The 13,126-nt window shown below is 46.0% G+C and overlaps 1 protein-coding gene across 1 annotated transcript in view; it reads right to left on the bottom strand.

The window, feature by feature from the left end:
• Window positions 1-13,126, bottom strand: part of DOCK1 (dedicator of cytokinesis 1) — a 277,491-nt gene that overhangs the window by 216,185 nt on the left and 48,180 nt on the right. The window contains exons 16-21 of the mRNA XM_066554638.1: window positions 12,603-12,675; window positions 10,752-10,855; window positions 10,153-10,336; window positions 4,335-4,432; window positions 446-535; window positions 5-105 (exon numbers count right to left, since the gene is read on the bottom strand). Of these exons, the coding sequence (XP_066410735.1) occupies window positions 5-105; window positions 446-535; window positions 4,335-4,432; window positions 10,153-10,336; window positions 10,752-10,855; window positions 12,603-12,675 (650 nt within the window). The remainder of the gene's footprint in view (window positions 1-4; window positions 106-445; window positions 536-4,334; window positions 4,433-10,152; window positions 10,337-10,751; window positions 10,856-12,602; window positions 12,676-13,126) is intronic.

The following is a 13,126-nucleotide window of genomic DNA, read 5'->3' as shown; positions in this document are numbered from 1 at the left end:
TCACGTGTAGGCCAAGGTAGCACTGAAATGCTTCTTGATGTAGGTCTCCAAGACAGGGTTGAAATGTTGAAATTTTCTGTCAGCAATCAATCCAATGATAAATACCTGAAAAAAACAGCATAATTAGTGTGTTAGTCTCCAAAAGGCTTTAATTTTTGTCCATTCCCCTTTCTTCTCAGAGAAGAGACATTATTGACATTAAAAGTTCTGTTCTTGTCCTAAATTGTGCTGGTAATTCATTAAAATGACCTGATGTGAGTGCTTCCTTATTTCCTGGGAGGATGACATGATAGAATCCAACTCCCTCTGGATCTGAACCTTGAAATATAATTTTTAAATTAAATCATAACTCTCAGCTCAGATCTTTTTCATTAATAAACTAAAATAAATTTCATTAATTCCCCATTATTGGGTACATTTCAGACCCTCCCCAGTGCAGACTCACCAAAGCATCAAACACCAAAGTGTCAAAGGTCTCACTCTCTGAGTTCTCCATCATGATGTTAAAAAGGGCATCCAGTGTGTCTTGAAGAAACTGCCAAGAAACAACACAGCTCTCATCATGATTTCAAAGGAAAATTAAGTTCAGATTCCACACAGGTTTCTACAGATATTTTTGCTAAAGTAAAGGCATTTTAAAAGTTAGAAAAAAAAAAAAAACAAAAAGGAAAAACCAACACTTTTCTTTTCAGCAGATGATTTTTAGTGAAATTGATTATCTGTACACAGGTTATCAGTCCAACAGAAAAAATGAAGTCAGAAGTCACACTTGGCACACCTGGACAAGGACTTGACTCTGTGACAATGCTCCAACAACATCAATTTCCAAACTGCAGATCCACCACACGGTCACCAGGCCCATGCATTGCTGAGAATTTGGGAGTTCCAGAGCACAAACCACACAAGCAACTGAGTCTCATGCCAGGGAATGGGAGCTGAGCCATGGGAGGACTCAGAGCATCCCTGCCCGGGGCTGCACCACAGCCCCAAATCCCAGTGGGATCCCACATGCAGGCATGGGAACAGAGCCCCCCACTGCTGCCCCAGCCCCACACCTGCCTAGCAAGGTCCTCACTCCCCCTGCCTGGGCAGCCGAGCTCTGCAGCACCAGAGGAAAAGCAGATTAGTGCCAGGGGCTTCCAGTAAAGCTCAAGGACAAAAGGTCCCTAATTCCAGGAGTCCTTCCCAGATCCATGCAGTGCCAGAGATACTCATCAGTTCTGCTGGGATGGGCTTGTGCCTGAGCAGCTCCTTCCTCCAGCTGGCACAGACACACAGGGGCTCCTCCAGGCCAGGCTGCAGCACAGCTCAGGTGGGGTTGAGAAAGAAGGGGTTAAATGTGGGTGGTTCCAGCACATCTGTCTCAAACCCTCCCAGGACGGTTTGGGTTGGAAGGGATCTTAAATCCCATCCAGAGCCACCCCCTGGGACACCTTCCACTGTCCCAGGTGCTCCCAGCCCTGTCCAGCCTGGCCAGGGATCCAGGGGCAGCCACAGCTGCTCTGGGCACCCTGTGCCAGGGCCTGCCCACCCTCACAGGGAAATAAAATTTAAAAAAAAGGTTTTGCCTTGTAGTTGTGTGGTATTTGCAGGGGTTCCCAGGATGAGGTCAGAGTGAATCTGACTCCATGTTCTTAGAAGGTTAATTTATTATTATATGTACTTAAAATATATTAAAGAATGCTATACTAAAACTATACTAAAGAATAGAGAAAGAATATAGACAGAAGGTTGAACAAGAATGAATAATAAAAACCTGTGACTGCTCAGTCTGACACAGCTGGCTGTGATTGGTCATTGAGTAAAAACAATTGACATGGAACCAATCAAACATTCACCTGTTGGTAAACAATGTCCAGCCACATTCCAAAGCAGAAAAACAGGGAGAAGCAATGAGATAATATTGGTTTTTTCTCTGAGGCTTCTCATCTTCCCAGGAGAAGAATCCTGGCAAAGGGATTTTTCAGAGAATCTGACAGTGACATAGATGAGGCAGAGGGAAGAACATCTCAAAAAGCAGAAGGGAATCAATCCTGGGGTTCCAGCTACAAGAGGCATTCCACACCCTGTGACAGGGATGGAAAATGAGCCTGACTCCCACCTCCTCCTTTAAAAATGTTTCCTTTAAAAATGTTCAATGAGTCTCCTGGATCAAGCCTGATTCACCTGATCTCCTAAACCTCCAGCCAAATGTCAGGAGTTAACCCCATGCACAGCTGAATGTCAAACTCCTTAAACCAACTGAGCACAGAGTCACAGTTCGTGCTGCTGAGGATGAAAAAACAGAAAAGCCCAAATTCTTGCAGCTGATCTTAGCCCAGTCCTGGGAAAAAGCCAGCTCATAATTTCACCACGGGGGCAAAAGGAAAACATCACCTTCTCACAGCCTTACTCATCCCATTAAAGAAGATGTGCAAATAAAGCACATTAAAGGCTGGACTTGATGTTCTAAAGGTTGAACTCTGTGATCTCAGAGGTCTTTTCCAACCTAAATGGTTTTGTAATTCTAAATGATTCTGTGGCTGCTGCCAGCTGGCAGGGAGGGAAGTGCAAAGCACAGTTTGGAGCCTTGACAGGAGAAGTTTCTCTCCTGTTCTGAAGAGAAGTTGCACTCCTGGGTCCCACACACTGAGTCCCCTGGAAGCCAAAGGATGGTTGGGAGGCTGATCAAGCCTTGATTTCACATTCAGGCACTTCAGCCTGACTTTCATGAGCAGAGTTGAAGCCTGAAATCTGTTCACCAGCACTTGGTGTAGCAGCAGGAGGAGCACAGCAGAGATGCTGCTGCTGAGTGAAGGGGCAGGACATTTCTCAGGTGGCATGAATAATTCCTACACTATTAGTTTACATTCTCATACTGCACAGACTCTGCACAAATGGAGCCAGAGCCTCTGGGGAAGGGAGATAACATTTACAGCTTCCACACACTCTGGAACAGGCACAGAATGGGGAGCTGGGCTCATCTCCACTCAAATAAATGAACACCAGTAGGCCCAGGCCTTTTACTGGGAGTTTTAAAAACAGGCAATTCTTAACAGAAAATAGGAATGTTTTTTATCACATCAATACTTTTTCTAAGTATTGGGTGTTCTACCCAGGCTGCACTGGGTATTGTAGTTAAAAACGTGAAGGGCAAAGAGAGCTGGAGGAACAGAAAGGAACAGTGACAAACCAGGTCCTGCAATGCAGCAGCCCCACAAAGATGGAACACTGTGCAACAGTTGGAGAATGTTGGCACTGGCCCTCTAAAAAAAGGATAAAAATGGTGGTGGAAGCAATATTAAACACTCCCTCTTCTGCCCCCTGCATGACTCCAGTCGTGCTCAGACCCTTGGGAGCAGGAGAAGGGAATCTCACAGGGTGCTGAGAGTGTGCCAGGTGCAGGATTCACTCCAGAACTGCTTTTACTCCAGCCCCACTTGTGGTGCACCCCGAGGAGACCCCTGATCCCCACCCAGCAGGGACATGCCACTGGGATGTCACACTGGGAGAGGAGGGGGAACCCAAGTGGCAGAGCCGTGGCAGCGCTCAGCAGGAGCCACGGGCATCATTCTGCCCTCAAATCACCGAGGACAAAACCACAGCAAGCAGAACCTTCCTAAAACACAAACCTGTGGGACCCCACCTTCCCCACCCTCCAAGGAGGACAAAATCAGCATTCCCAGGTGCTTGAAGTTACTTCAAGCTGAGGCTTCATTATGCTTCTGTTAAACAACTAAAAATCCCCTGAAGTAAGGAAACAACTCTCCAGGGTCACCTGTCCCCAAGAACATCTTTTGACACTCTTTTAGATTTGATTTATTACAACACCTTCAATAAAGTCCCAGCCTCCTCTTTTGCACAGCTAAACCTGTCTTTATGTAGCTCTCTGCAATCACTCAGTGGCCTTGGCAAATGTAAATAACTTGGCTCAGTTAAATGTTTCCTGAAGTATTTTTTAAAAGAAAACAACAGCAGCACACACTGGGATTGCATTCCACATTCATAGATCAAAATACATTTAACATCACCACGTAAGACTTCCAAGATGGTCTAATTCTTGCAAAGAAAAACACCTTTTCTTCATGGATTGTATATAAAAATTCACCAAAGTGCTAGGAAAAAAAACAACCTCATTTTCAGAAACGTGCATTTGATGTGCGTTTTATCAGTTCTCAAACATCTGAAATGTTCCTGGAGGGCAGGGAGAGGAGCATCAGCACCCTGAAGTTTGAGGTTCCTGGTTGCAATTTAATGTGCAAATGAGTGCAGTGAGGTTGAGGGGGAAAGTGTGGGGAGCCAAAAAAAAAAAGACAAATCAAAATCTGGGATTTTTACAGATATTAACTCATTACCTTGACCACTTCACCACCATCAACTTTCATCAGCTGCTTCAAGTTCTGGTGCAACAGGCTCGTGTTGGATCTCCACTTCAGCAGTCCTAAGAGATCAACTAGGAATAAAAAAACCCAACAATTAACCCCTGCAGGCTCTTTCCTCACTCTCCATCACCATATGCAGGACAAGGTTTCATTTCCTCACTTCAGCCTTTTTTCCCTGGACAACAAGGTATTTCTAGCCTCTGACGCTGCAGAAAGCTGGGACAATCCCTCTGCCCTGACAGAACTCTGAAAGGCTTTCAGAAAAGCTGCCAGCTTTTGAAATACCAGCAGGAAAATCTAGGCCAAGGAAGCCTGGTCCCTGGGTTTTTCGTTTGCTGCACACAACAGTTGTGTCTTTAGAAAAAAATGCCAAAATGAAATTAGTCAGCCACCAACACAGTGTATCCACAGGGCAGTGACTCTCCCAGCTTCTCTGCTCTCCCTGCATCAACTGCAAGGAAAACAAAGCACAATGAAGCACAAAGAGCTGCAAACTAACTGAGAGTGGGGGAAAGCTGGGCAATGAAGATCTGCCAGTGCCCACGCTGCTGGGCTGCCCTCTGAGGGCACAGCCCAGATGATGCCAGTGGTCCATCCCCAGATCCTGCAGCCTGAAGCTGGTGGCACTTCAGCAATCCCTGATCAAGAAGGAAATACGGGAGGCCAACTCTGTCCATGTGTCATTGCAAAGCTTCCTTTAGGGAAATCTCCTGGGGAGGAGCTCCCAGTGGGGTTCCCCTGCAGAGCAGCAGCTCCCGGGCAAACACCAAACCCCAGCCCTGGAACCCACAGAGCCCAAACCCAACACTGGAACCCACAGAGCCCAAACCCCTGCCCTGGAACCCACAGAGCCCAAACCCCAGCCCTGGAACCCACAGAGCCCAAACCCCTGCCCTGGAACCCACAGAGCCCAAACCCCAGCCCTGGAACCCACAGAGCCCAAACCCAACACTGGAACCCACAGAGCCCAAACCACAGCCCTGGAACCCACAGAGCCCAAACCCAACACTGGAACCCACAGAGCCCAAACCCAACACTGGAACCCACAGAGCCCAAACCCCTGCCCTGGAACCCACAGAGCCCAAACCCAACACTGGAACCCACAGAGCCCAAACCCAACACTGGAACCCACAGAGCCCAAAACTAACACTGGAACCCACAGAGCCCAAACCCCTGCCCTGGAACCCACAGAGCCCAAACCCAACACTGGAACCCACAGAGCCCAAACCCAACACTGGAACCCACAGAGCCCAAACCCAACACTGGAACCCACAGAGCCCAAAACTAACACTGGAACCCACAGAGCCCAAACCCCTGCCCTGGAACCCACAGAGCCCAAACCCAACACTGGAACCCACAGAGCCCAAACCCAACACTGGAACCCACAGAGCCCAAACCACAGCCCTGGAACCCACAGAGCCCAAACCCCTGCCCTGGAACCCACAGAGCCCAAACCCCAGCCCTGGAACCCACAGAGCCCAAACTCAACACTGCCCACAGAGCCCAAACCCAACACTGGAACCCACAGAGCCCAAACCCCAGCTCTGGAACCCACAGAGCCCAAACCCCAGCCCTGGAACCCACAGAGCCCAAACCCCACACTCCTTCCTCCTTTACCAAAGCAGCCTCAGGGGAAGGTTCTTCCCCATGAGAAGTCAGTTTTCAGCACAAAACAGAACTCCCAGCAACTCCTGCTCAGGAGAAGCCTTCAACAACAAACTGAATGAAATTATCTCAAAGGTCTTCTCCAACTTTAATGATTTTATGGATAATTTAAAGACTCACTACCTTCAGTTTAGCCCCTGGCCCACCTCCCCATATAATTCATACTGTGTGAATTCTGCCCAAAATCACTCAAAACAGGCACTTCCTCCCTACAAATACCCCCTCACCTCTTTGCTATTCAGGCTTTCAAAGCAACCAACACAACGTTTAGCAAGGCCTGAATCTGCAGAGTTTATTGTGGAAATTATCTGCAGAGACTGAAAGCAGCTGCTATGCTTTTCTCAAAAACCTTTCATTTTAAGTAATAAATGAAATTACTTCTAGTGGAAAGCACTACAGTACTCCTTGGAAAGAGTCCCCTCTGAGCAGCACTCAAACCAAGCCTTCTCATCATCTCTTTGTGAGGAGAAATCAAGAGAGTTTTACTACATTAAAGCTTTAAAAGACTCGAATCCAAGTCCTCCATTCCTTTTAATGCATCCTACAAGAAGTGTATAGCCTGAACCCAAAGTCTTAGAAACTCAGTATTAACCAAAAAAAAAAAAAAAAAAAAATTGCTTCTGGAAGCAAGGCAGAGATGCCTCCATGAGTTACCCAAAGTGTTTCATGGATATATTTATATCAGCTTTCCATCCCTGAATTTGGCTGCAGTCTGACTTCTAACAAGGCATCAGCCTGACAGAAGAAATGATGTGAACAAAAGCCAGCCCACAGACAGGCTCTGAACAGCATCATGGATTGCCCCAAGAAAACAAACCCACGTGGACTGCAGCGTGATGGCAGAGCAAATGCTAAATGAATATACATTTGTGAGCACAAAATGTCAGTGCAGGCCAGCTGAAAGGGAAAAATAACTCACAGGCTATGGAAAAATGGGCACTGGCTGGCAATGCAAGCATTAATTAACCCCAGCAGTCAGGCACTAATCCCACTCTTTGCATAGGGCTGTGTGGAAAATAATGCAGTAAAAAGATGTAAAACAGTATTTTAGCCTACAGGAAACAGGAATGATGGAGTAAGCCTAGGTCAAGTGAAATCTGAGGTTAGAAAACATCAGGAGGGAGAGAGAATGAGGGTGCCCAGAGAAATTGTGGCTGCCCCTGGATCCCTGGGGTGCCCAAGGCCAGGCTGGAGCCAAGCGCATCAGTGGGAGCTGTCCCTGCCATGGCAGGGGTGGCACTGGGTGATCATTAAGGTCACTTCCAACCCAAACCAGTCTGGCATTTCCCACTGCAAAAGGTTTAAACAAACACCCAGACTGCAAAGTCCCCAGCAGCAACTTGGCTTTATTAATGTGATATATTATTCTGTGGACTGCAGATGAAGATTGTTCTTTTCCAGGGTATGTGACAAGTGGAAGGAACCACCCCAAGCTCCTGCTTTCCTTAACCTGGATCTGTGCAAAAGCTTCCCCTACAGAAACACCCAAACTTTTCTCAAAGCCCAGCCACTGAATTCAGTTAAAGAATATTTCCCCTCTAACTAAATTCCCATCTGTTCTTTGAAATTCTCTGCCTTCTTGACTTTAACATTTCATTTTCCAGTCTATGTGATTTTTTATTTTAATTCTGTGCTTACATCTTCACTTTTTATGCCACTACAGCACTTCAATTTGTCCTATGTGTGTGTTGGGGTTTTTTTTAATTATCAACTGTGCTAAGTCAAATTCCTCCCAAGTGCTCTGCAGAATCCTGGTCTCCCTGGTTCCTCCAAGCTCTGACTCCAGTGAAGGAACAGCCACTCTTATCCAAAGATTTGAGTCCTTCAGGCAGAAGAGAGAACAGAAATTCTTGGAATAAGCTTTTGAGGTGCCCTGGATGCTTCCAACAGCAAATCCACAGGGACAGCACAGCCAGCTCTGCCTATTGATAACTGATACTATTTTCCCAGCAAGCCATTAATACAATTCCAGTTCTGTTCCCATCACCCTGATGGGAATAATAAAAGGACACCCTGGAAGTCTGGGAAGAGTCTCCAGGAGCATTTACTTCCACAGGCACTGAGGGTTTCTGCCTCTCCTCTTTGTCTTATGTCATCACTCTTCCTCAAAATTAAGTGCAAAATCCAGGAAAAGGCCAGGGAATGTCCTGCTTTAATAAATTCTGCTCAAACCACTAAAAACTGGTCAAGTGTTAAACTAAATAGACACCTCACACCATCACTCTCTCTCAAAGTCTCAGCAGTGACCAAGTTTGTTATTTTGAAGACTTTTCCATGCTAAGGACATTGATTACTGATGGAAAAGCAACATTAAAAACTCACAGTTCATAGAGAACTGAAGGCAAGGGAGTGTTCAAAGAGCTCAGAAACAAAAAAGCCTCTGCACCATCAAACACAACAGAAAAAGCCAGATGACTTATATCCATACTTTTAGAATTACTAAAAATAAGTTTTAAAGCCAATTCTAAGATAGTTATGGAGGGTAAAGAAAGAACTATTACAGGTAACCAAAAGGAGAAAAATCTCCTTTGGCCCAACATTTTTGTAAGTGAGGAGAATACTGAATTTTTATTTACTTGTTTTTAAGAAAGTTAGAGGAAGAATATTAACCAACCATTTTACAAAGCTTAAAATCAGCTTCAGAAATCACCATCTGAAAATCACTGCCAACTTTTAGATGAAAACTGATACTTGAGGGAGGAATTTAATGATGATTTTCTTTTTTGTTTTGTTTCTTTCCTGCTCAATGAGACATGGTGATCTTGCTTAATAATGTCACAGTACTTTGAAGAGAGAGAAAAGACTTTGGCAACTCCGAGGCAAACTTTCCCAGACAACATAATTAACAGCAGCATTAAATAAAGATCAGGCCTTCAAAGCAAACAATATGTAAATCAAGCACCGAACAATGCTCAGGCTTAATTTTAATAGCAGTTCTGTGAAAGCCACATCAATGTATTGATCACTGGGAAATACTTTTAACTACTAAACTTTTAACTTTTCTAAAGGCTGAAGGGAAAAACAGCAGCGATTTTCCAACAAAAATCAGTTTAATTCCAGATGTTGGATCCTGCTCTGCAAGCCCCAGCCCCACCGTGCTGCTGCTGAGCTGGGAGCCCATCTTTGCTGGGAAATCCTCCCAGCATATCCCAGTTTTTCAGCTGAACACCCTGCCAGGCTCCAAGGCTGCCAGACTGCAGTGGATCCGATGTGCTCTGCATGTGAAACACCCGGGATGAGCTGGGAGAGCCGCTGGGAAGCAGCACAGCCAAGGCAGGGCTGGAGTCACGGAGCAGGGACATCCCCCCGGGCAGAGGGAACTCTGCATGGGGCAGTGTCCCCACGCAGCTCCCACAGCCCTTCCTGAGTCACAGCAGCTCCCTGCCATGACTCAGTCCCCATGGAATGACCCTCCCACACTCCCCACTCGCTGCTGGAGCAGCCAGGAGAACAAGGGATGGCTCCATGGCAACCAGCACGGAGTCACACGCAGGGCACAGGCTGCAAATGGCAAAGGTTTCCTTTGGTGGCTGCCACCAGCAGCCTCCCCACAGCCTTGGGGTGCACTCAGCCAGCTGACAAACAGGACAAACGAGGGAATGCAAGGTTGGAAAGGAGCACACGGAGCCAAGGCCACTCCTGGGAAGGTGTGGGGACATGAGGGTGACCTCCATCCTACCCTAACATCCCCTCTGCACACAGGAGAGAACATCAGAGCTGTCCCCAGCCCTGAGATATGGATATTGCCCCTTGGAATAACAAACCAGCATGTCTGGGAGCAGAGCCCTGATATTACCTACTCTTGAGAGCAGACTCATCCCCTCCCTCAAGTGCTATTTTTCAGAGAAAAGTGAAATGCCACAGAGCCTGTTTCAGTGCATTTCAGGGCAAGAGCCTCAACTATATGGGAAACAATATCCCTGGTTCCACTTCACTTGGATTCTTCTGTTTTTTTCAGAGACATCAACGGCTCTGGAGCAAAACAGAGAAAAGCTTGGATGGCTCACACACTCACCCACACAATGCAACCCAGCAAACAGCCACGTGGAATGGGGATGGAGAAGGCAGCAGAGTCAGCACACAGACCCCAAGCCTGCTGTGAGGAGCAGCAGCTCTGGGCACTCACCATTCTGGGTAAGCTTTGTTGAACAGACCAGGGTGGAAATCTGGAAGGAGTCTTTGCTGATGGTGCAGCTCCCAAGGTTCTGCATGCTCTTGCCTGTGGCTGAGTGTCCCTTCTCCTCCAGCTCAATTTTTGTGGATGGCAGACTGAGATAGGTCGAGGCATCCTCCAGCTTCTTGGCCTCTGCCTACAGGGATGTTTGAAACACAGCAGGAGAAAATATCCTGTCAAAATCTCGGTAGCAAGAAAATTTTAATATTTATACTGGATTTTCTTAGGTTTGGAGCTATCAAATGCATCTTTAACAATACTAATTTAGCACTAATCTGGCTACATTAAAGCCAAAATGGCTTAATGGCTTAATTAAAAGGCTACAGAATTCACTTTTCCCAACCCACAAAAAACTCAACAACAAATCCTGCTGAAATTACAACATACTAAAGGTTTAACACTCAATCTCCCATATAAACCAACTGCTCAGGACTTGCTGCTTAGTTTGATTTAACAGCAGAGCTCAAAACACATTTTCCAGTGTAATTCTGGAACAGAATTCCCCAGAAGTCAGTCAATGGAGCTTCCCTGCTGGGAAGTCAAAATTCTACCTTGTAAACTATAAGGTCGTGCTCTCCATCCCTCAGAGTTGTCCCATCATATCTCATGAGCTTCACAAATGCCAGAGCAAATATTTTCTCAGATTTGTCTTTGGCTGTTACCAAAAAAAAAAAAAAAGAAAAAAGAAAAAAAATCACTACATAATTATTTCAACAGTCAGGACACCTAAATCTCACAAACATGGACAACCTGTCAGTGAGGGACCACAGCAAAGATTCTCATGTAAATTAAGTGTATAAAAAATTGGGGAAGTCTTCTAAAAGCAAGACAGAACCAAAAAAAAAAAAAAAAAAGCCAAATGAATACATCAACAACATCAACAATAACCAGATGCTTCTTATTTCCATATTCTGTCTGTTCTTTTTGGAAAGCTTTATAAAGGCAAATTTTAAAAACAAAACAGAAATGTGATGCATTGAGAAAGCCCAGGGTTTTAGAAGAATGGCAGTGTTTGGGAGCTGGAATAAAGATTAAACACCAGCACTGAGGATCTCATCAGAGCACAGAGCCCTGAGGACAGACATTTGCAGGGGGAACATTAGAAGCAAAACAAAAACTGGATCCATAAATGCAGATGAAGTGCCTCAGTTTTTTGAAAGCTGACCCATTCTGCAGCCAACAGGAACTAAAAAAATGCATTCAGCTTCTTCTTGGTCAAATCCGTTGGGAAAAGTTTAAAACAACAAAGCAACAGATGAAGGAGAGATCACAAAGGAAGTTGAGAAGTAAAGCCAGAAGCAAAGTTTCATCACCTTGAGACAGCCCAAGGAGCCTGGGAGAAAGCCCTGAAAGGGGCTCTTGTTAATATTTAGGAGTGACCTCTTTTAAATATTTAAGCTGTGGCCAACCTAAATACTTAAGTCATCCTAATAACATTTCTGACTCTAATAATTTGTAGCACACAATCATAATTCTGATAATAATGACTGAAAGTTGAATTTTGGAACTGTGTTTTCCTTAAAAAGTATCATTGTCTAGATTATATTATTAATTTTCCTAATCCCAAAGTCTTCAATTACTGATGCTAAGCCAACTGTAGACTTTCACATTCCCACTTGTTGAACATCTTTACTACTCCCTACCTCTAAGATAGAAAATATCACAACCCTCTGAGTTATTAATGAAAAGCTTTACTCCATTAGTAGCCTAGTAAAAAATTCCATTTATTCCCTCTGGAGAAAAAACTGGGCAGGGAAGGAAAAAAATCAAGATAGGTGAGAGTGAGGAACATGTGAAGAGAAAAAAGAGCTGAGATATGACAAAGTGTCACAAATTTAATCCTGCACTAAAAGCAAAGGCAATAATCAGTTCTGGATTGGGAACACAAGAATGGCATCCCTGCTCCAGGAATTCCCAAGGATGGTGCCTTGGGAAGGCTGCCCTAGGAGCAGAGGCTGGGCAGAGCTCCAGAATAAAGCAGGGATTCATTCACAGCATCCCCTCCATGGATCCACCTTGGGCAGCACCAGAGCCCAGCCAGGGCTGCACCCAAGATGAACCAAAATGGCCCCAAAATGCACGGCCGGGCACGGGCTCTGTCCCTGGGATCAGTTCTGCTCCATTTGCACCTTGCAGTTCATTGTCCCATTCCAGCTTTAGCCCCTGCAGTCCCACCCTGCTTGTTTTTCTCTCTCCAGCCCACGGGGTTTGTGCTCCGGGGCTGAGATTTGGATCATTTGTCCTTGGTGCCCAGCTGGAGCAGGAATTGTTTTGTCTCCCTGCTCTGTGCACAGAGCTCAGCATCCCCTGATGTGAGCCCAGACCCACACACTAAAGCAGCACAGAATGGGAAAAAGAGAAAAGCTGAACCTGAGGCATCAAGCAGAGGCTGAGTTACTCACAGTCCTGGGAGGATCTGTGGCGGAAGGTGAACCTCAGGTGGCTGCGGTTCACGTCCTCGATGGGGATGGCAACCTGGCACCAGGGAGAGAACAAGGAAATGGTCAGGGCAGCACCTTCAGCCTCCCCCAACCCCATCCAGACATCTTCCAGCACTTCCAAATGATCAGTGAGTGACAATCCCAGCAGTACATCCATCCTCTGCAGTCCTTTCTATCTATAGGCACTAATATCTAATTTTCACTCCAAGGCACCTTTGGAGTGAAAATTCCAGAGCAGCTGCAAGGCCCTTGAGAGCACACAGCCCCTGCTCCCACTGCTGCAGAGACTGAATGGATTCCAGAAAGCCACCATCAACCTCCAAACATGGCAGTGGAAAGGTTATTACCCAGCAAAATGAGCAGGCTTAAAGCACAACCCAAACAGTGATGAGTCCAACACAAGGGGAGAGGAGGAAAGGGAAATGGTCAGGGCAGCACCTTCAGCCTCCCCCAGCCCCATCCAGACATCTTCCAAATGATCAATG

The sequence above is a fragment of the Molothrus aeneus genome, chromosome 8, assembly GCF_037042795.1.
Source record: "Molothrus aeneus isolate 106 chromosome 8, BPBGC_Maene_1.0, whole genome shotgun sequence".
Classification (NCBI taxonomy): Eukaryota; Metazoa; Chordata; class Aves; order Passeriformes; family Icteridae; genus Molothrus; species Molothrus aeneus.
This window is presented reverse-complemented; position numbering and strand designations above follow the sequence as displayed.